Source organism: Anser cygnoides, chromosome 23 (genome assembly GCF_040182565.1).
Source record: "Anser cygnoides isolate HZ-2024a breed goose chromosome 23, Taihu_goose_T2T_genome, whole genome shotgun sequence".
Classification (NCBI taxonomy): Eukaryota; Metazoa; Chordata; class Aves; order Anseriformes; family Anatidae; genus Anser; species Anser cygnoides.
Genome location: NC_089895.1, coordinates 8,480,099 through 8,502,726, shown reverse-complemented (window position 1 = coordinate 8,502,726; position 22,628 = coordinate 8,480,099). Strand labels below are relative to the sequence as shown.

The window sequence follows — 22,628 nt, the reverse complement described above, 5'->3', positions numbered from 1 at the left end:
TGGGACTCAGGAACAGCCTGCTCCTGTGCCTTTAAAATTTCCATCTCGAGGAGCATCCAGGCTTCCTGGAACCCTTTGCCTTTCAGGAGTGACTCCCAAAGGACCCCTGCAACAAGTGTCCTGAACAGGTCAAAGTCTGCACTCCGGAAGTTCAAGACAGCAGTTTTGCTAGTTACCCTTCTGACATTGCGAAGAATAGAGAACTCTACAATTTCACGGTCTCTCTACCCAAGATAGTCCCCAACCTTCACAACTCCCACCAGTCCTTCTCTGTTAGTGAAGAGCAGGTCTGGTGGGGCAGCTCCCCTGGTAGGCTCTCGTACCAGCTGCGTCAGGAAGCTGTCTTCCACACACTCTACAAACCTCCTGGACTGCTTCCTCTCTGCAGTGTTATATTTCCAGCATACATCAGGGAAGTTGAAGTCTCCCATGAGAATGAGTGCTGGTGATCATGCAACTTCTGAGAGCTGCTCATAGAATGCCTCATCCATCTCTTCATCCTGATTAGGCAGTCTATAACAGACCCCCACCAAGATGTCACCCCTACAGGCCTTCCCTTAGCCTTGACAGAGCTAAAAGCTTCCACAAAAATTTCTCACAGTTATGCTCTTCTCCACAGCCAAGACATGTGGCTGAGCAGAAGAGACTGACAGGGAGATGTCTCAGGCTAGACGATCTTGGTGCTATCATTACGTTTACCTGCAAGTCATCCATGTGGGGTAAACAGTCCTCATCCCCTACATTGTCCCTATAAGACAAGAGTTCTGCATCCGCCATTTCCCTGTCAGCCATCATTAGCACGTTCATCTGCTCTCGCTGGCGTAGCCGATGGGCTACAGTGTCCTTCCCCAGAGCAGTCCCCTTCTGGCTCCCTGTCACCTGCACCGCAGACACACCAATATAAATGTCTTTTGGGTTCCATTTGATGCCTGCTTGGCTGCCAGAGCCCCGGTACCCAGCAACTTCTGGGATGTGCTGGGAGAGCTCCCGGCCATAGTCCCTTATCCCTTCACTGGGGCTGATTGTCTCAGTGGCGGATTGCTTGGAGCTGGAGTTCTGCTTTCTGACACTTGGCTGTTCCAGACTCAGTGCAGTGGAAAGCAGCTTCTCTTGCCGGGCTTGAAAATATTCAGGGCTCAGCTTATGCTTTTTGGGTGCAGGGTAATCTTTCTGAGTCTCACTACTGTAGTAACTGGAAGGTTCTGATCTTGGTCGTCTCAGCTCTGGAAACAAACAGATCAATGGTCAAAACGAAGTATGCAATGTGGTTGCTGTAGGAACTACAACAGCTTCTGCTGCAGAGCAGCAGGTGGAAATTCATGCCATGCTCTAGGACACACAAATGTATGGGTGTCAAGTACATGCAAAGAAGTAACTGTCACCCAGGGAGGATATTACCTCAGTTGTTCTTCAGATACGCACATCTTTCTAAAGCAGACATTCCTGGTTCTTTTCCCAATACTTATGCAAGAGTATAGAGCACATTACAGAGAGCCCACAAAAAAAAGCAGTTAAGCATGGCCAGCAGGGCTACAGGTAGCATTTGCCACCCAGGTGAGGTCTTTGCTCCATGATTTTACGTGTCACATCTCATCAAAGCAGTGCATGCCATCAGGGTTGTCTTACCTGTGTTTGTACTAGAAATCACAGTGACTCCCTTCTGAGGCTCTTGAGAGGCAATAAGTTCACTGTGCCACTGGGACACCCAGCTCTCTGTGCTGGAGTCTGTGCTTGAGGGGCACTGAATTCTGGGGTTTTGCCCAAGCTGAGGTTGCTCATCACGCTGTAGCTGCTCCAAGCACTCTGCCAACTTTACATGGCCCCGAGACCGGGCAATTGCCAGTGGCAGTCTCCCAAGGGAATCAGGAATAGAGATGGCTCGGCGGTCCCACTTATACAGCACAACAGCTGCATCCGTGTGGCCCAGGGCACATGCCCACATCTGGAAAAAAAAAAAAAAAACCACAAACAAGTGACCCATTGTACATGTTTTGTAAAAAAAACAAGTGACCCATTGAATATTGGTAGACCTGCCTTCTCTTTCTCTTTTTGTTAATGCAGTGGAGTTGTATCCTCAGCTCACAGAAAATTGACTGGCAAAACCATGCCACGTTTGAACACCACCAACGGGCTTTTATAAATGTCCTATATGAACAAAAGGCCATTACAGAGGACTAGATGCTCACTCCTTTGAGGGAGAAACCTCTATCTGCCAAATGAAGCTGACAGTTTCTCATTTAGTAATTCATGTATTGTTTTTTAGCTGTCATACCCACTGGAACCACTGCAGAGACCGACCAGCTTCAAACAGAAAGGAACCTCTGAGATCAGAAACATTCAGTCAGGAGTAAAAGCTGGGAACAATAAAATCAAACACTCTGCTGTTGTAACCTGGCACTTCTGGTTCCACCTGCTTTGGCTTTTTGCTTGAGCTCTCAGTCTAGATTCCAATGACCATACTATTGTGATGTCTTTACAAGCTCTACAGTCAAAGAGGAAAACTTGAAAGAAGGCATGTAAAGGCCTTTCCCCAGAACGACAGCAGAGACTAGATATTTGATAAAACACAGACCAGAACCACCTGTCTGTCCTCACATTACTCAATTACAAAGATTTTTCTGTTTGGTCTCTCTCAACAAAATGCTAGAAAGCTAACAGTACCATGTCTTAACATTTACACAGCAAGGAAACATCTACTTCTCAGAGTGTAAAATGCATCAGGAAAATAACACATCAGGAAGTACTCCTGGGAGAGTCTGAGGGCCCTCTGAAGTTTCAGTTTCTGCTGCTTACCAGAGGAGTACAGGAGAAATGATCCACATTCAAAGGGTCAACTTCCAGCTCCAGATCAATGCTGTCTGCATGTTTGGTGCTAGAGAGGAAACAAAACAAATGATGCTCTGTAGACAAGTTAGAACCATTTCCTAAATCTGTAGCTTCACTCAGTGCACCATACCACAAAAATGGCCACACACATGTCCGTGACACACATATACTACAGACGGTGCCCCCAACAGAGACTTTAAGAGCATGATACATCCAGTGACTGGATCTCATCTCTCTCAAGATACAGGGGACAAGAACAAGTTCAGGGACTTGGTTGTTTTTAAGGGACAAAAGGTGCAGTTTGTAAAGGGCAACTAGAAACCTGTAGCAAGCAGAGCTTACATATGCTTCTTCCATGTCTGTATTGACACCCAAGAGTCCAACAGGCTAGGTCTTACCGCCATTTGATGAGGGTCTGGATCAGTGTAGCATAGCCCTGGGCGGCAGCTAGGTGGAGCAGTGTCATTCCACGGAAAGTCTTTGAATGGATCAAGTGTTTGGACTTTGCCCAGCAAGCGCGACTCATCATCTTCTCGCACACCACCACCACGCGGCTCTCAAAGCAGCTGCCCAAGGTCCCAGTCCCAGAAACGCACTGAAACACCACACACAACCCACTTTAACCACTGATGGGAGTTGCAACCTGCCCTAAGCAGGCAACCTTTCACTTTCAGAAGTACTGAGACAGTGGCAAATGCAAGTTAAAGTCACCTACTGTTAAAGATGCCCATAAAGAAGACCTGTTGCTTAAGAAAAGCTATAATCCTTTCCAACCCCCATCAAATACAAATGCTGGTAGGAAAGAATAAAGCTGCTGTGACTACACAGCAGCGTCTGTACCTGCACCTGTGTTCCTCCATTCCCGCTCCCATTGCTCCCGCCTCCTACTCCTTGTTTGTGCTGCTGGGAGCCTGTCATTTCAGCCATTCTCCTCTCCATCTGCTCGAGGCGCTCCAGTATTGACATCCTGAACTGATTATCTAGGTTGAAGAAAGGCAGAAATGAGGGTATTTCCATGGAAAGAAAGCTTACTTTTTGGCAGCCTAATGCAGAGAGTCACAAGCAACAGTTCTGAACATCATGAAGGAGATTTGCTTCGCTTGACAATGCACAGGGACACTTGCCCTGCAGCATCCTACCTCTTTAATTTCCTGTGGCTGCCCTTTTACTGCAATTCTAGAGAACCTCCTTAAAAGTAATAGAAGGAAAAATACAAAAAATGGGGAGAAGACAGGTCCCTTTCCTTGTGATTCTAGCTGCATCCATACAATAAAAGATTGGGGTAATGCAACTTCTTTGAAAACACACGTAAACCCTGAGCAAATACAATCGTTCGGACAGTGTTTCAGTAGACTTGTATTGAAATACTCTCAGTTTTACAGACAATCACCCTGCTTTCACTGGAGTACTGAATTCATCTTGGCTTGCCTCCTGAAATCATTCAGTAATGGTGCCTAGAGGAAAAAGACTGCTTTGCTTCCTTCTGTGCTTAGAACAAGGAGCCATTAAGAAGGTACTCATTCCTTGCCTGACTGACTCCCTTTCTTGGCCACCTGAGCACACTGCTGGCTCATATTCAGCTGCCTATCAACCAGTATTCCCAGGTCCTTCTCTGCCAGGCAGCTTTCCAACCACTCATCTCCCAGCCTGTAGCGCTGTTTGGGATTGTTGCGCCCCAGATGCAGGACCCGGCACTTGGCCTTGTTGAACTTCATAGTCAAAACAAACAAACAAACAAACAAATAAAACATCCAGCATACTACATCCTGCAAGGCACAACTCTTACTAGAGAATAACAGAAATCTGAATCTCTTTGCTGTACTGCACCAGAGATCACACTGCAAACCATTAAGGCACATCTCAGAAACTGGCTTAAACTCATCCCTCATTCCCTAAAAGGATGTTGTGGCTTGGCAGCAGACACGAACTCAGCTCTCCTCTGGCCAGCTCCAACAAATTGTAATTCAGCATCTTTGTGGCTCTGCTTGAGCAGGGGGCTTGGACCAGATGACCTCCAGAGGTCCTGTCCAACCTCAACCACTCTGTGATTCTGTGATCCCACCCTGGTTGCTCAAGAGCCAGGAACACAGGAGTATGGCTGGCACCCCACTTCTAACCTCATTTTAGAGGTAAGCTCACTATGGTCTTCTCTTGCCCAGCTGAAAACATTATTATTTATTATTAGTGCCTTATTAATAATTTACTCATTCTGTTAATTGCAAAGCCTCTGGGAAAATGGCTGGCAGTTCTGTAAGGAAATATTCGTAATGCAGATACAGTCTTAAAGCCTTGCCTCTGAACTGCGGTTGGCACACAGCAGCAAGTCGTGTTTTCTCACAAGCCTTTGTTCTGGCAGTGCTGCAGTGTGCTGCAGTGCAGTCCACATCCCTGTCTCCTCCTTCCCCATTGCCATGCAGAACACGTATGCTGCAGAGACTGACAGTGACCTGGCATTGCTGCGCCATCCCCTCTCAGGGGATGGCAGTCTATAGACATATAGACTAGTCTATAGTCTATAGACACAGGCCTGTGTCAAACAGAGCCGGTGTAACTCAAGCACCAGGGAAAGCAGCCGTGTCTGCCACTGAGGTTAATAGAGCGGTATTGAATGTACAAAACATACATTCAATTGTACGCAACTATCTGAGTTGCCAGCACTTGCATTTTATTAAAGTTAAGAGGAGCTACAAACCCCAGCTATCACATCTGGGCTTCCAACCTCATACAGACAAAAGTTCTTTTTAAAAAGATATTAGAAGAAATTTATGTTGAACTGCTGTTACAGAACAAGAAGCCTGGGGCTGCAAGACACCAGGGCTTTGCTCCTACCCATTCAGCTGTCAAAAGATAATTCTTATTCTGTACAGTCAGAAACAACATCAAAAAATTATTCCAGCGAGATACAAAAGTAAACCGTGCAGATTCCTTTTTTTTTTTTTTTTTTTTAGCTCCAAACATTGTGGAACAGAACTGGGGGACCCCATGCTAGTGTCCATTTTCCAGGCTCTTCTCTAAGGATGTAGCCCTGTGGTCTCTAATGACCGAAGCCTCAATTTTTCCTGACACAGCAACTGATAGCAGCGAACACTTCCTGGCACTTTTTGTCAGAGGACTGAATTTACTGAAGGGATGTCTGTCACTACCACTGTCCTCAGACAGGAACACTGAAACAAAGAAAGAAAAGAACGAAACTTTTCTCAGGAGACAGAATTTGAAACAGAACATCCTCATGTACTCCTATTTGGACACCTGGACAATGCTCCCAGGAGGTATTTAGGACAGGACTACCTGATTTTAGGTGGCAAAGGGTATCTATTTGACTTAAGAGGAATCTGAAGGAGAAATATAAGAAATTAATTCAAGTCTTAAACCTGTAACCTTCAGTATCTTACCAAGACAGCTGTGTTTTTAACAGATGGTTATAACTGCTTTGTCTAAAGGCAGATCAGAAATATGCTGCTGTTAATAAAATAGCAAGTGGAATTAAACATTCTGGAGCTCCGACACAGACTGAAGAAAGCCCTTTCCAAGTATGGCAGAAATGGTTACTATCTACCCAGCAGCAGCACTGTAGGATTAGAAAGCTCCAGGAAGCAAACACTGAAGTAGGATGGTAATGCACAGAAAGTGTCTCTAATCTGTCTCTAAGCTGACCGTTTTCCAGGTTATTTAATGTGCTACCTAAGCAACTAGATCAAACCCGAAACTGATGGCAATTTCAGAATTCTTTTCCTACAAAATTTCCATACACTAAACCCTTGCCTTCAAAAATGACTGTCACATGAAGTGCACATGCTGCTCTAGTCTTGCGGGGATTAAAAAAAAAAAAAAAAGAGTCGGAGCAGGAGAGAACAGTAAAAGGGAAGACAGCAACGAGCTACGCTGCAAGAGTTGGTACATTCTTAACCTAACCAAGACACCTAAGCACAGGATAACAGCCAAAGGGAAGGGCACCTCCACCTCAAGTTTCCTCTGGACTCAGCAACGAGATGAAAGGCTGCTCTTCTTCCACATGGAGGTCTGGACATACCTCAGACTCCAGGCACGTGGACCACAGTCAGAACAGTTTGCACACTGCTAAGAATCTAACAGATGCCTCATCCGGACCACAGAGAGAACAACACACCTCACTGTTTCTGTAGAAGACTCTCGAGTCATTCAGCATCGTAAACAGCACATTCCCCTCCTCATTGGGAACAGACTACGGAACCTGCTTGCTTCCAATTATGGCTCCCAAAAGTAAACTACATACAAATATCAGCTCCCACACGCTTCTTTCTTGGTGCATTCTTGCAGCATCTCTCAGGATCCTTTTAAGAACAAACTGTTTACTGGTGGATGAACTTCCAGACTTTTTTTTTCTTCTTCTTCAAAAAAGCTGCACTAGTCCTACATTTCAAAATTAAGTTACAATGAATAAAGATGATCTTGTACCTTGACAACTCAGATTTTGCTGGGGCCTAATTAAAGGGTAAGTCTTTGCATGACCTCTTAGGAATCACTATTCTGTAAGTCCCAGGTTTGTCAGCTTGAAACAAAACATTATCGCTTCTGTAGCCTCAGTAACAGGACTCGGTCAGCTTGACCTGTGAGGACATCAGTAGAACGTTGAATATGCAAGTACAATTTATGTTACAGAAACTGGCACGAAAATACCATCTTCTGTTTATATAGTCCTGGGTTCAAATGGCTCAAACAACATCAGCTTTACGTAACCCTTGAGTCTTATGCAATACCTTTAAAACTGATATATCTGTATGCATGTTAACAGCCTATACAGGAAGATGACTGCTACAGCTAGGTAAAACAAAGAAATTGAACAGAAAGAAAACCTGTCACATTTTGAGAAGGTTTTTATTTTTATTTTTTTTCTTCCCGGAAACTCTGTTCTGAACATAACTGAGGTCTGAAACACGATCCTGTAGGTCAACAAAAAAAAGATGCCACAACACATTGTTTAAGCAAACTGCAGTGCTTGGTCTTGAAACAGGCACTGGTCAGGAAAACATGACAAAACCTGACCCAGTCCTGCTGACTCTCTGACAGTGATTTTCCTATAAAAAATGTAATTGCCAAAAAAGCATTATCAGCAAAACTCAAGCAACAAAAACAGGATAAAAATGAAGTACAAATGAAGAGGTAAAAAAAAAAAAAGGCAGTAATTTGCTTTACGTTTATCAATAATTGCTTTACCTTGCAATAATTAAGAGATGGGTTATACGAGCTACAGGGCTGAACATTACAGATACTGCTCTGACATCCAAGACCATTTATCCCTTATTATTTCTTATTTTGCTAGTCAAAGTCTTTACTGTTTTGCCCACTTCAGGGGGCTGTGTAGAACCACCTATTTAGAATGCAATGAAGTTATATGACCACACTTTCTACGTTCTTTTCTTTTATATTAAACAGAAGATCTCATGACAAGTATCTACCTCACAGTGCACTGAAGACAAATGCTCAATAGCCTACAAATCAAGTTGTCAAAATAAGCTTCTCTCATGCTGTAATACTCAGGAAATCTAAACTGCTCCAGCCCAGCAGATTTCTTGCACTGGAAGCACCCTAACTTTTTCCAAATGCATCAAAGATGAGAGTGAACACAGACATGTCCACATATTTAAGGGTTTATCCAAGGACTCTGCTTTTGATGATCACATTTCAGAATCTTTTGTAAGTAAAAACTGAGTTTGTCACATTACATATAAACTGAAGAGATGTTATAACATTTAAGGAATAACAATTGACATATTCTTTACCAATGCTCTGCCCTCCAACAGATGATGCTCAAAAAAAATCCAAAAAATTCATAATACTGTCTCCGGGCTTTCCTGCCAGTAACACCTGTGTTGCTCAAGGTCTCCCTTGTCACACGTACTCTAACCTCTTCGAACACTCTTCTTTAAAACCTGGGGCAGTATATAAAGTACTGAAAAACCTTTTGCCAATGTAGTGTAATTTGAAAACTAAACTTCACAGACTTTGTAGGTTTCTAAAGCCCTTCTTCAAGGCTGCCTCCAACAAAGCTGATGAAAATGATTGCATTTATGTAGCTGAGACACCTCGCAACTTACAGAAAACATTTTGAACTTTATATATTTTCTGGAAATTATTATTCTTCAAATTTAGCCATAAAATGTTAACATCAAAATTACTTCTCACCATTATTCCTTAACATAACTGGAGGAGGTGGTGACTTTAGCCATTAAGGGCCTATTTTGTGAGCAGACTGAGCCCAAGCAAGGTAGCACAGACAAGCCTCACAGAGCTTTTCCAACAGCAGTTGCTTGGATCTGATGAGAGCTCTGAAGTTTTTGGGATATGAAGGATCCCAAAAGTTGATGCAGTATGCACTGAATCATTTTTGTTTCAGCCCTCTCACTCCACAACTCCTGTGAAACTCTGCAAGCTCCTAGCGCTACTCCTGAATCATAGATTAATTTAGTGTATCTGTTCTATCAAGCCACAAAGCCATTTTCACTTCTGGCGTCCTCAGTCCTTCATAGTATAATGAGAAGCTAATCCATGAACTCAAAAACAAGCTTGGGAAATACAGCAAAGTCTCCACAGTGATATTTCGTGGCAGGGTCTGGCACTCCTGAGAAAACTAGTTGCTTCAGTGTCATGTCAGGGCTGGGCTGCTCCACAGTACCAGCAGCCTGACGGGAGCCTGGCTTGTCCAGCTGGGAGGGATGGAAGGAGCTACTTGGCCAGATTTTGATGTGTACTGTGAAATTGGTCTGAATCTAGAAAAAAATAAATCTCCTTCTCAATTGGTCTGAATCTAGAAAAAAAAATAAACCTCCTTCTCATTTCCCTAAAACAGACATCATCTGTAACCAGAACAAGCTTCTTAATTTGTACTCATAGGGAGTCTACTACTGATAGCAAGTTACACACACAGTATTTCTATAGATGCAAAATTAAGCTGGTAAAGTCTTTTAAGGATGACTGATTACTCACATCAGTCAGCATTTTACAGAGCTACAGAGTGTATACTTCCACAGTTAAGACCAGAGAACCTGGATATAGTTTCATGTTACAGTCTCTTTTGGCAGGATTGGTTTAAGCTGGCGTTTCTTAAGTCCAGATCATTTCACTGATGAACTTAAAGCAGACCTGTAAAAACAGCTCTGAGCCACTACAGCAGATGCAGTAAACAGAAAGTGCAATGAGCAGAGGAGTTAATCCGGTTTAACTCCCTGAGGGAGGTGCCCGGGAGTCATGCCTCTGTTTTCCCCCTTAGCATCCTCCAATAGAACAGAACTTCCTCAGTAAAAATCTAAATAGATGTTAGCCATTCAGGCCACACAAGTTTTTACCTGAGACTGCAAAAGTACCTACTTTGTAAAACTTCCAGTGCCTGCTCAGATTGTGACAGCCCCTGACTACAGGTACTCTACGTTAAAGGGCAGCAGTTTCGAACATTTTCCAAGTGTTTTGTTTTTTTTTTCCCCATGCAAATAGGTAACAGGGTTGCTACTGAGAATGGGCTTGATCATGTATCAAGTGGGACAACTTCCCTGCAGATCTACCAAAACACTCTCTATTGCCCTTGTCATTCAGCTGTGTTGTCCCATCAGTAGGTGTCAAGACACTCAAGACACAGAGTCCTCACTCTAAATGGTATAGAAAAAACACAAAGCAAATTTGGGGTAAACACCTGTGATGCAGAAAATACTTATAAATGAAACACTTCACCCAGCCCATGATAGCATAAAGCATGGTCCTCCCCATCTTCTAACCCAATGACTTGTTTCAAAGACACTATTATCCGAAGACACTGTAGGATTTCACACCCGGGTTCTCTCTTTTTGAGCTACACAAGGTGGCAAGAAACAACAGTGTCTTGTTTGGTGGACACCAGCTCAAACCATTGCCTTTGGCTCTAAAAGATTACCAGAGTTGCTTTTCTAATCTCTGCATACTGCTTTACTGGACAAGGGAAGAACCAAAACGATCACTTTCTTGCTTTTGCTGCTCTAGAATCAACGAGCAAGAAATTTCATCTGTACCACTCACAACATGGCAGCAAAGCCAGAACTATTACACAGGAAATTCTGCTTTTCACTGACAAAACAAACAGCCAGCAAATCATAGCAGTGAGTATGTCTCACACATACACTTGGAGGCTTTTTTTTTTTGCCACTCTACACAAACTAAATGTTTGATGATATTTGAGTAACAATATTTGAGTCTAAGGACCAAATGAAGAAGGTGCATGATCTTTCCTGCTTATTCTACTAGAGCACTCTCTGCCCAAGTTACAGTCATTTCCCCACAGTCTTCTAACCACTAAATTAATGGTGTTTTGTTAGATCTGCATATGCATGTTCTCAAGTGCCACGTTTAAATGCTCAGGAGGTAAGAATCCACTCCAAGAGCACTGGCTTCCCAGCACATGCAGTTTTCTTTAACAGCAGTTTCTGTGTTACAACATCTTTGGTATGAACACACACAGACTGAATTTAACGAGTGCAATAGCTGAGCGCTGTAAGAAAGCTTGCAGCACGACATTTTTCTACTTTCCAGAGTGAGGCAGATGCACCATATTCTTTCAGCCAGTGCAAGCTGTGGGTGGTGACTGAAGCAGCCTAAGGGCACTTTATTACTCTGAGTGCCAGTGATCTTCTATTTTACAAATCATTTGTCATTTGCATATACAACTTGCTCAACTCTTCTATACAGCAAAAACGCTGAACATACCGCCACATCAATTTGATTTGGTTTATTACTGAGGAGTCACCACTGCAGAAACAGATTTTTCTGAAATTAAACTTCCGTGCCACCCTTGATACGTCTTACGAAGAGGTCTGTTTAACAATACAAGATTACAGGACGTGGTCTCTACCACCAATAAAAGCCCTTAAAATTTTTACTTAATATTCTAAGACATACGCATATCTCTGCTGGTTAGGTAGGTTGCTTCCAGGCAATGAGAAATGCCACGAATACTGAGGCATGAGACGAGGAAAACACTGTCATTCCACTGAGCCTAAGTGACAGATGAAAAAGGTCTATGCTTTCGCATAAGTAATAAACAGTACCGGCCATGAGCAGGAATAAAGCAATAATCAAGACCTGCACATACAGGCGTTGCCATTGATTTTAAGCCGTTAACCCACTTAGCAGTGTTAAGATTTCTTATCAGTAACACTTTTTCCATAATTTTTCCGGTGCTGCAGGACTTCAGCTGTTCATCCCACACCATCCGGGACCATTTTGTTCCTCTCCACCATCTCCAGCAGCCAATGCTACCTCAAAAGATGGTACTTCCCCCCACTTTTCTTTACCATGCCATTACTACAGAAGAGGAGAAAGGAGGTGGGATGGGCTGACTTTTTCCTCAAGTGGCCATCTCTATATTTAACCTTTATAAAGTACTACTTTTTTTTCTTCCAGACTTCTCCCCTGAGCTAAGGGATGGTGAGATTTTTCACACTGTCCAGGAAAAGCAAACCAGGGAAGGTTTTAGAGATGCCAGGTAGACTTGAGATGTCACTTTTCATGCTATTCAGTAATCTGTATAAAAACAGTTGGCTGCCTAAGGTCACTTTGTATATCTCTGGTCAGAAACTTGCTGTGCTTTCCTACAGGTGCCAGCACTATGAAAGATGTGCTTTTTGATGCATGCAAAGAGCAACAGCTTAGGACATTGTGCACTGCTCGTGGAGACTGTCTCCTCCAAGAGAAACATGCTAAAGGAGCTATTAGCAGGAGAAGAGGACCTCATGGGGCACTGTCTGTGCTGCTACAGTACTGGAAATATGGTAAAAACTTGGACATGAGTTTGCTCTCTCATATAAATTGCAAATTCAAAAAACAAAATATTCACCCAGAAATCAGCAGAACGATGACCAGAATGATATGAAATGGCCTCTATTTGCTGCAAAGTTAGATAAACGTGAACTACTGCAAGATGCAAACTGTGAAACATTAGAATAGATCAGCAAAAAGAGACTAAGATCTCCTTCAACGGAAGCTTTCAAAAAGTCAGTCACGCTTATTCCATCTCTGAACTGGGAGTGGCCTACCTGGACTTAATTCCCCCTCCTAGTCCTCCTCTTTTTGATGAAGCGCCCTGCAAAACAAGTCTTGCAATAACCTGGTACAGCGCAGGCGTGTGTTTTCAGTATCCTTAAATTCCCGGAGAAGGTTTGGGCTATTTACTTCACCGTACCCACTCAAATATGAAACTGTGAGCTAGAGGTGTTACAATGTTCTTCTGCACGTGTGATGCTACAGTTAAAGCCCTATCACAATTTTCAGCCTATACTGTAACATCACCCTGAAAGGGCCAGGGACCACCACAGGAGTGGAAGTCAGTGCAAACACAACCACAACTCCTGCTGTGGACGCGGGGGGAGTGGGCGGGGGGGGGGGGGGGGGGGGGGGGGTGAGGGAGAGGAAGGATCAGCAAGCTTCAAAGGGCATGCACTCACATCCTAAGTACAGCAGTGACAGACAACATATAAGCACGCAGACTTAAGCCCAAACAGATACTGTACTATATATCATCCCATAACACTTACTGAAAACAATGCTTCGTCATATCTGCATATCCACCTGAAGCGGGTGGAGGGTACCAGACCCCTCTGTACCTCTGCTTGCTTCTAGGCAAATAAACCGGCAACACCGAGTATCAGAGGACTGACCTGAGAGTCTACAAAGGCAGCGGAGGCTCCAGCCAGCACCTGGCGCAGGCCCCTGCAGCAGGGGTGGACGGAGCAGGCTCTCCCACAGCCGTGCTCGGGGTCTTTCGCATGCTCGCAGCCAGCGGGAGCGCCTGCCTCACCGCAGCGCGGGCGGGAGTCTCAGCTGTGCCCTCTCCGCACCTCTGTGGCAGCGGCGCACGGACTAGCGCTCACCGGCGTGCGGCAGGAACAGCAGAAGACGGCGCCGGGAGACGGGGCGTGCCTGCCCCGCGGCACGGGGCATGGTGCCGCACGCGGCTGGCACCGCGCGGAGCGCAGCAGCGTCGGCCCGGCCGGCAGACTCGCAGGGCAGACGAGCGGCGGTCGGCAGCCGGCTCCGGGACGGCCGGGCGGCACGGCCCGGCATCTGGACCGCGCGTGCAGACGGAGGCACGCGGCGCCTGGCGGCCGAGGGCTCTCGTATCTCGTCCGCGCGCGGGCGAAAGCCCCCGAGCTCCGCGACTGGCGGTCGGCCGCGAGCCGGGGCCGTGCGCCGCGCCAACCCGGCGGCGAGCCCACGCCAGAGGCCGCGGCGGGCTGACGGGAGCGGCGCCGCCCGCGCTCGGTGCGGGAGCGGCCGCGGGGGGCCCGACGCCGGCTGCCCGGGGGCGGGCCCCGGCTCCGCTCGGTCGCGGCCGCAGCCGCTTCGTGCCGACGGCGCCCGCCGCCCGCGCTCGAAGCCCCTCGGCGGCGACCGGAGGCTCCGCCGGCGGCTCTAACCGCTGCCGGGCGCCCGGCGGCGGCACCCCGCCGGGCTCGGGGCGCCGAGCGGTCCGCCTCGCACGGCCGGGCTCCGAGAGACGGCGGAGCCTCGCCGGGGAGCGGGGCCGCTCGGTCGGCGGCGCCGCCCTCAACCCACGCCGGGGCCGCCCGGCGCCGCCATAGCGGGATACGAGCCCCGGCCGCCGGCTACGGGCCCGCGCCGCGCTCGGCGGCGGCCCGGCGCTGCGGCGGGAGGCGGCTGCGGCCGCCGCCTTCCATTGTCTGGGGCGGCGCGGCCCGGCGCGGCCCGGCCCCGCCCGCGCGGTGACGTCACCGCCGCCACAGCCCCGCGGGGCCCGGCGGGCTCCGGGCTGCGCTCCTGCGGCGGGCGCGGCCGCCGCCGGCACCGACCGGGCGGGGACGGGCACCCCGAGGACGGGCACCCCGAGGACGGGCACCCCGGGGACGGGCACCCCGAGGACGGGCACCCCGAGGACGGGCACCCCGCGGGACGGGCACCCCGAGGACGGGCACCCCGAGGACGGGCACCCCGCGGGACGGGCACCCCGAGGACGGGCACCCCGCGGGACGGGCACCCCGCGGGACGGGCACCCCGACACACCGGCACACGCGACAGCCGGCGCGGCGGGACGCGGCAGGGCCCGCTCCGCAGGCACCGCTGCAGCCCGTGCTCCAGCGAGGCGCGGCGGCTCGGCTCGCGGCCCTCCCGGGCTTCCTTGCGGAGCTCAGACCCAGCCCAGCGCTCCCGGGAAGCTCCGTGCGCTCGCTTCGTCCGAAAGGAAGCCGGGCTGATGCCGGCTGATGCCAAAAGCAGACTTCCCGGAGGAAAGCGAGTGTCTGACCGTGAAACCTGACCCGCTCAAAGGCAACATCCAGGACAGAAAATGAAACACCCCTTGCCTCAACTCCCTCACAACGCAGTTGAAACAGAGAAAACGACCGTCTGCGAAATGCAGTCAAAGCAATAAAAGACAGGCTTCCTGAAACAACTGCAGCAGAGCAGCCTGTCCTTAACGATTTTGTGTAAAAGGGAAAAAAAGACAGATCTCAACAACAGTGAGTCAGACAAAGCCTTCATACAGACTCCTGCTTCTTCAGGGTAAATGTGAAGAAGAGAGGGCGAACAGAAACATCTGAAGCGTACAGTCTAAGCTCCTAGTAAGGAACTGGGCGCCTGTGCCGACACTCACACATCCCAGCCCGCTGCACGGCAGCTCTGCCACACAGCACCACAGCTCCATCCCTCCTCCCAAGGAGAACCCAAATTATAGTATTTTGTGGTAAAACCCAAGGTGTAAAGTCAAGCACACAGTCATGCCTACCCAGATGGAGAGAAGAGTGATAAACAGAGTGCTACTGTTTATGGACACTTGCTTTTTTCTACTGATAGACTTCTATGGCTCTGAAACTACATTTCTAAGGACCTCACCAATACCAAACATGTCATTCCTACAAGCCTGCGTTATCTGAATCTTGTAACCTCTACATGCTAGAAACAGGCATCAGGTGCTGGTAAACAAACATCCTTTGTGGGTTTTGACTTTGAACATCTACCATCATTCACACCTACCACTGCATGACAGAAATCACGTACCTGTCAAAGTGAAACGTCACAGGTAGCACGACACTGTGCACTGTCACAGGTAACTTGAATTCAGTGACCTGTCCTATCCCATCTACCTCCTGCACGCAACACCTAGAGTTTAGTGGCCACAGGTATGGCCATGTCACCCTAGCACCAGTGAGCCACCAAACTTTCCTACATCTTCCACCTGGGAACGGCAGTCAAATCTTGAACTGAGAATCCAGAACTAGCTAAAAGGTTGGAAGGCTGCCTATTATGCTCTTTTGTGTCAGTACCAGCTAGATTCAGTACCAGTCACACCCTCGTCCATCCTATACACACCTAAACCATCAGCTCACATGACCCCTGCCCAAATTTTTTATTTCTCTCTGAGCTCCCTATGGCAGCACTTATTCCTTCACAGCCTCTTTTCTGCAGGTGCATAAATGTAATGCCAAGGAGCACTCCTTGGAATGGCTGATCACATCCCATGCTAAGGAAACATCATCTCTACATACACTTTTAGAAAGGAGCAAAGGCTTCAGTGGAAGGCAAACACACATGCTTTCCACTGGAAATCTGTACTAAAAAGCCTGTTTAATTTGCTATTTATCTGTCAGTAGAAGATCTCTTTCCTTCAGTTCAGAAGGGGTCTTGTTTGCTTTTTCTCGAGAGAACTTCTCTACAGACAGTGAATGAAAAGTGAGGTCAAACGCCTACAGAAGTACATGATGGCCTTTGAGCTGACAGCAGCATCTGAAAATTGCCTGTTTTATAGAGGAAAAAAAAAGAAGAGGCTGCCAAGTTTATCAAAGGAGACAAAGGCAATAAGGGAGTGCATCCCTTATGAGAAGAAGAAAGGCTTTCTTTGAAAAGAAAGACCCCTAATGAGCTAGAAAAAAATGCAAGAACATTAGCAGCTAGTGCCCACTGCCCATTAGTAAAAGATCTAATTTATCCATGGGTTAAAATAAGAAAAATTTAAGAATAAAAAAGGAGTGGTTGTGTATAGTTCAGAAAAAGGAGGCACTATCCTTTTTAGTGCAGCATACACTGAAAAAGGAAGAAGTCCTTCAGAGGATGGCCACTCAACATGCTGTCCCTCAGAATTCCTTCTCTGCACATTCCCTCACTTGGCTTGATAAAGACCTAGGAAACAGAGGTATAGAAGAACACGGTCTCACATTTAGCAGGCGTTTGCAATACTATTCCCTGATCCCAATGAACAATACTTGCTCTGTGCTCCAAAAGGTGGGATTTATCCTTACCCTAAGGTCACTACTTCCAAGAGTATTTCCTGATTTAAAGTGGTTGTTAATTTAATGACACACTTTCCTCTGGGAAGTACAATTATCATGATTTCACTTAAAATGTGTTTCTGTTCATCATATCTCTCCCAGATTCTGGGCTCTACAGGCACTGGTTCAATGCTCCCTCAATAAACATAAGAATTACCTGCCTTTAGAAAAATCTTAAACCAGATGTTGCTGTAAGCACTTACGAGAAGAAAGTGCAATACATCGTACCACTGCTGCTCTCTACCAGTGCAGTAGCCTAGCGGAAGCAGATCCTGCTAAGACACTGCACAGACAAATGCAGGGATCTCATGCCACTGCTCTGCGATAGGAGGAGCACCAATGTGCCCCAGGCAAGCTGCATCTGCTCAGCATGCACAAAAATTCATGCTCACTGTTTCCCACTGGTCATGGGGGAACTCTCTTTTTTGCACGCTCAGGTTCAGATGCTTCTTTGCTAACCCATCTTTGTCAAAACCTGCAAAGTTCTACAGAGGTGTGATTCCAAGCGCGCCTAGTATCTTACCAGCCATACCCAACAGCAGGAATTTTATGTATATATATATATATATATATTTATTGGCTTTATTTACAGCATATGGTTTGATGATCAAGATACTGTGTTTTTATGTCTGGAGCTGTGCTACAGCCTGTTTAGCACAGCCTATTACTACAACGGCATATAACTACACCAGTCCAATAACTGGGTAGTAAATTCTCAACAAGAGCTTGAAGAGAAATTGAAGCCACTATGCTCTGAGACTTGCTTCCTGAAGAAAAGAAGCGAAGCTAAAGGTTTTCAGTTATCTGCAGAACTGAACAAAGAAAGATTTATTTTTGTCTCAGTATAACTGAAAATATACAGCCCCAACAGAGAATGTCTTTATCTTTATTTTACAGAGATCTGTGGATGACTATTGTTTATGCAAACTTATGTAAGATAGAAACTGTTTATCCTTTTACTACACCATTCCTGGGGTATGGTAGACTTTGTTAATCCTACCCCTCTCTTGCACTGGTCATATAGTTGGAGTCATCAGAAGTGTTTTAACAGTTTAGCGTAAAGGAACTCGAAGTGTTCCTTCGGGTTAATTAAAAAGAATATTAAAATTCTAGTCAATATTTTGGGACTACAAATAGTCCTTGAAATCCTTCCCTCAAGACTACATAACAGGCAGTAGGACAAGGATTTGAAGCAGTGCAATTAAAGTGAACAAAGAAGACACGGATTTGTGGATTTATTCTGTTGATAGAATCAATTCATATTATCTTATACCTTAGCTAGCTAAACTAACATCTGTTCTCTCAGAATAAACAGAAAGATGTTGCTGGTCCGTTAAAAAGAACATAATTTGCTGCCTTTAGAGCACTGTGCATCAAGGCAGAGGCTTCTGATAAGTCACGGTTAATAAAATTATTCTGTCTTTTTCCCTGAAGAGCCTCTGCATTGCAGCGGTCCTTTTACTTTTTTTTTTTCTCCCTGTTAGCAATGCCCTAGTTTGTTCACTGCTGCAGTCCCCCTCCCTTCCACCATTACCACATCGTAACAGTCTCTAATTGAAAGCTTGCCCGCTAACCAGCAGCTCCCAGACAACGTGAAAGAGCAACAGAGACAGCGCTCAGCCCCCACGGCCCCCTTCTGCAGCTCCTCCAAATTCACCAGCACTGAGGGAGTTGTCAAACAACGGTTTTAAAATGTATCCCCTTTGCATGCTGCACTGGAGAGATTGCTAACAGCTGAGTATCAATCTCCATCACATCAGTATCTGCTGTACTTCACATGCAACTTGCAGCTTCAATAGCAGATGAAAAGCATCTGCAAACCTTACCAACACTGCAGTCAAACAAACTCAATTTTGATGCTGAACGTAACATTATGTGCACCTCTACAACCAAGTCACAAACCTCTCTTTAACTTTACAATAATCACAGTGACCTGTCTCCATTCCACTCGTGTTTAGAAACATCAGAAGTAGTGCTGCTCTGACTTTCTTGAAATGTCTTATTGTAAGTGGCATGAGAAACAATGCATCTAATAGTCAGAAAACAGAGAAGCTAAACCTATCTTTTCTGTGACATTACACAGAGGGGGAGAATCACAGTAAGATGCTTCAGTTCGCTGCTAATATTAAGGGACAGCCCTTAAACAGCTGAATATACAGGTACTGTACCTCTAAAATCATGCCTAATGCTACTCTGAAGAAAATTCCATTTTCTGTTTCCTGCCCCCGTTATCCCCAAATGCATCAGCTCAGACTCTGCACGCGCACACACACACTGCTCTGTCAGAATTCAGCTAGAAATGGCTCCTTCTCGTCTGCCCTGATGCTCACATTTTTTACAGATGAACTACATACGCACTAATCAGCAGCATCAGAGTGCTCAGATGTGACCCATGTGACTAGTCCCTAGGCTCACAGCTACTAATAGTACGGAGAAAGCCTCTAATGAATATTTTAATGAAGAAAGCTTTTTCTGTCAGGGCTTCCCAGACAGATCAAGGGAGCCCATCAAAAACCTTTCAAACACTACCTGCCTACATTGATAGAAGCTCAAAACCATTCAATATTTCTGTTGAAGTGAATCAGTTCTATATATTTGCCAAGTCTGTCAAAGTATATATAATAATAATAACACAGTAACACAAGCTTCAAATCTTTGTAAAGATAGCGTTATTTTAAAGTTACTAAACTGCTATCAAAAGTAATATCTGTGGTAGATTTCCCAAAGCATGCATTATATTACAGTTACCATGTTTGCAGCTCACAGACAAAATAGGATGAGGTTAAATGATCGAGGAACAAACTGAATCAATATATTAGCTCATTATTGCTCATCTTCAGTATGGTCCTATGCAAACAACAACTCCTGTGATTTCTTGTGTGTAACACTTTGTAACACTAATACTAGTTTCTCAGCAATGATACCTCAGAAGACTAAGGATCTGACCTTACTGTATTTGTCTCCGTATTTAGCAGAGAAAACAAACACTTAACAAATGGGTCACCTAGCAAGAGTGTTAGGATTTTGCTAAGGTTGCCTATAATACAGTGCTGCAACAGCTGACTCTGTCTGGTGAAGAAAGATGAAAGCAGTATTGCTGGTCCTTTTCAACCTATCACATCGTTAACACAAATCATCTTTCTCTAGATCTTCTTGGTCTGAATTGGAATCTACATCTCTCTAGCAACCACACTCAGGAAGGGAAATGAACTCGCTGTCCATCTTGTTAAATAAATGAGACCAGCCAGCAGATCTGTTGCTTCCTTGGGGACCTTGCTAGCTGGTTTCCTCCAAAAGCTTTTATAAGTAGCCCTGGCAGTCAGACGTAACCGAGGCAATTCAATTCCTCCAGCCTGGTGTTCCAGGTTTCTGTGTTCTTCTACTCTCCTTCTCCTCATCTTGCTCCTCTATAAAATGCATTTTTGAGGTATATCCCAACTTAAGACTTTCAAGAACAGACTTATCATATAAATCCAAAGCCTGTGTTCCCATTCCTCCATGCTGACATTGAGGTAAGAGCAGTCATGTTCTGATCAGTCACGCATTTTTTCTGTCAACTGCCTTGTTAAGAGCTAATGCTATTGGGGTGTCTGTCCCATCCCTGCAAGGCATAAGGGATGCAGCTGCGAGTCTTGCCCATCTAAAAAGGCTGACTGTGGCTGGTAGGTGCCAGAAAATCCCCTGGCTTGCCATCAGCATAGACTGTCCTGGCATTGAGGCTCTCAGGTGTCTGACAGAAGCTATACATACCCCCTTTGAGTACTCCTACGTAATGAGGTGGTATGTGGAAATCATAGCAGTGGCTGACTGTAAAGTGCCCTTGTTCCTTATATTGCCTCACCATCTTCCTGCTTTTTGCTTGTTTACTTGCATTTTTTTCTAGAAAAGTTTAAGCTTCAGAGTTCTCAGGGAAGACAAATGCAGGGTACATGTTCATTTCCTGACAGGAAATATGACTGGGGAAACATTCAGCTTGCTATTCAGAGAAAACACCTCTGTCTCCTTCCCATCAAATGCATCCACACTTTGTTCACATTAAAAGAACTAATAAATTTCAGAAAGAGGGCTTTGATTAACAGAGCATTGAGCAACAGACGTTCCCCACAGCACAAGCCCGCCCCTCTGCATCTCTCCCCCACACCAGTGGCAGCTCCTTTCATTCACAGTCCTACCATTTGGCAAGCTTAGTTAAAGAATATCGTGTGCTTCTTACCATCCAAGGACAGCCAGTCATGCTGGGAGGAAGGCAGGGTTGGCAGAGCTCTGGCTTTGTATTCAAACACCACAGAATTGGAGATGATCTGATTGTTGAAGGCAACTTGCAAAGTCACGAGCCCAGTGTCATGAGCTGAAAGGAAAGAACAAGTGGTAAGACAGAGACCTCCCTGCAGAAATGCACAGGACATTATTATCCTATTGATGGTCTTCCCATTGGCAGGCTGAAAGTAGATGCAACGAGTACAGAGAGGGGCATTTGACAATATTTTTGTGACTAGACAACTAAGGAGTCCAAAATGACAATCTGTATTTTAAAACATGCAGGTTGTAAGCTTAAGAGGCATGCAGTAGGTTGTTTTGGCAGGAGGTAGAATCACATGTTCTTAAAGATTAACCAACTTCACTGCATTTCTTACAGCAAGCTGGGGCATAACAATGTAGCTCAGTTATTCTGCATACATAAAGTCACATACTGAGGGCCAGTACTACTGAAAATTTCTGCAGGGTTGCTGCAGGTGTTCTCATCCCACAAGCACCAAAGAGAAAGAGCAGAATATATGCAAATTAAGAGGCAGTAGAGCAGCGAGTGCAACTCTGAATAACAGTTACTATTTAATCTGCTATTTCAGTATTAAATAAATGCTTAGAAAGTATTTTAAATCTAATTCAAAGCTTCTAAATAATGTTATACTCTGTATCAAGATCCTAAATTGAGGTGCTCACACTATATATAGTTTGAAGAGAAAGGGAAAGCTCCTCAATGTTTATACACTACCCTTCCATGAGTTCAGTCAAGACATGTAGCACTTTGAGCCCCAGATGAAGGCTAGCTACTCCTACCGGCTTTCACTCAGCATCCCCTTGAAGTGAGCATGTGTCTACTAACTCTTTTCAAAATGAAAGAGATCTGCTTCCAAAGTGCAGATGAAACAATTGAAAATGCAGCCAAAAGTAGATGGATAGATTTGAAGTGAGACAAAGCAAGTGGAAGAAACAGCAACAGGTCACTGCATATTCCCCCACAAAAACCAGATATATACAAGACACTGTTAGGATTAGAACATCCTCTGAAACTGCCAGCTCTGAGAGAGAGGCGTTCCTTACCTGGGCAGTAGCAGCGCAGCACTCCTGGCTGAATTAAAGATGCAGGCACTGAGATCTGATCAAACAGACAGCTGTAATTATTGCTGGCTTCTTGCCACGGACCAGTGATTAGAACTTTCACTCCTCCCTACAAGGAAGAAAAGGGGGGAAAAAAGTATTACCAAAAAAGCCATACCCAGGGAGGACCATGCACTGAAACAG

General features: G+C 45.7%; 1 protein-coding gene across 7 annotated transcripts in view; it reads right to left on the bottom strand.

Moving 5' to 3' along the window:
• CAMTA1 (calmodulin binding transcription activator 1) overlaps window positions 1-22,628 on the bottom strand; it is a 376,339-nt gene that overhangs the window by 26,018 nt on the left and 327,693 nt on the right. For all 7 annotated transcript variants that reach the window (XM_066982026.1, XM_066982030.1, XM_066982029.1 and 4 more), the window contains 7 exons: window positions 22,428-22,554; window positions 21,319-21,453; window positions 3,667-3,806; window positions 3,225-3,421; window positions 2,794-2,872; window positions 1,627-1,942; window positions 700-1,223 (listed from right to left, as the gene is read on the bottom strand). In XM_066982026.1, the coding sequence (XP_066838127.1) occupies window positions 700-1,223; window positions 1,627-1,942; window positions 2,794-2,872; window positions 3,225-3,421; window positions 3,667-3,806; window positions 21,319-21,453; window positions 22,428-22,554 (1,518 nt within the window). The remainder of the gene's footprint in view (window positions 1-699; window positions 1,224-1,626; window positions 1,943-2,793; window positions 2,873-3,224; window positions 3,422-3,666; window positions 3,807-21,318; window positions 21,454-22,427; window positions 22,555-22,628) is intronic.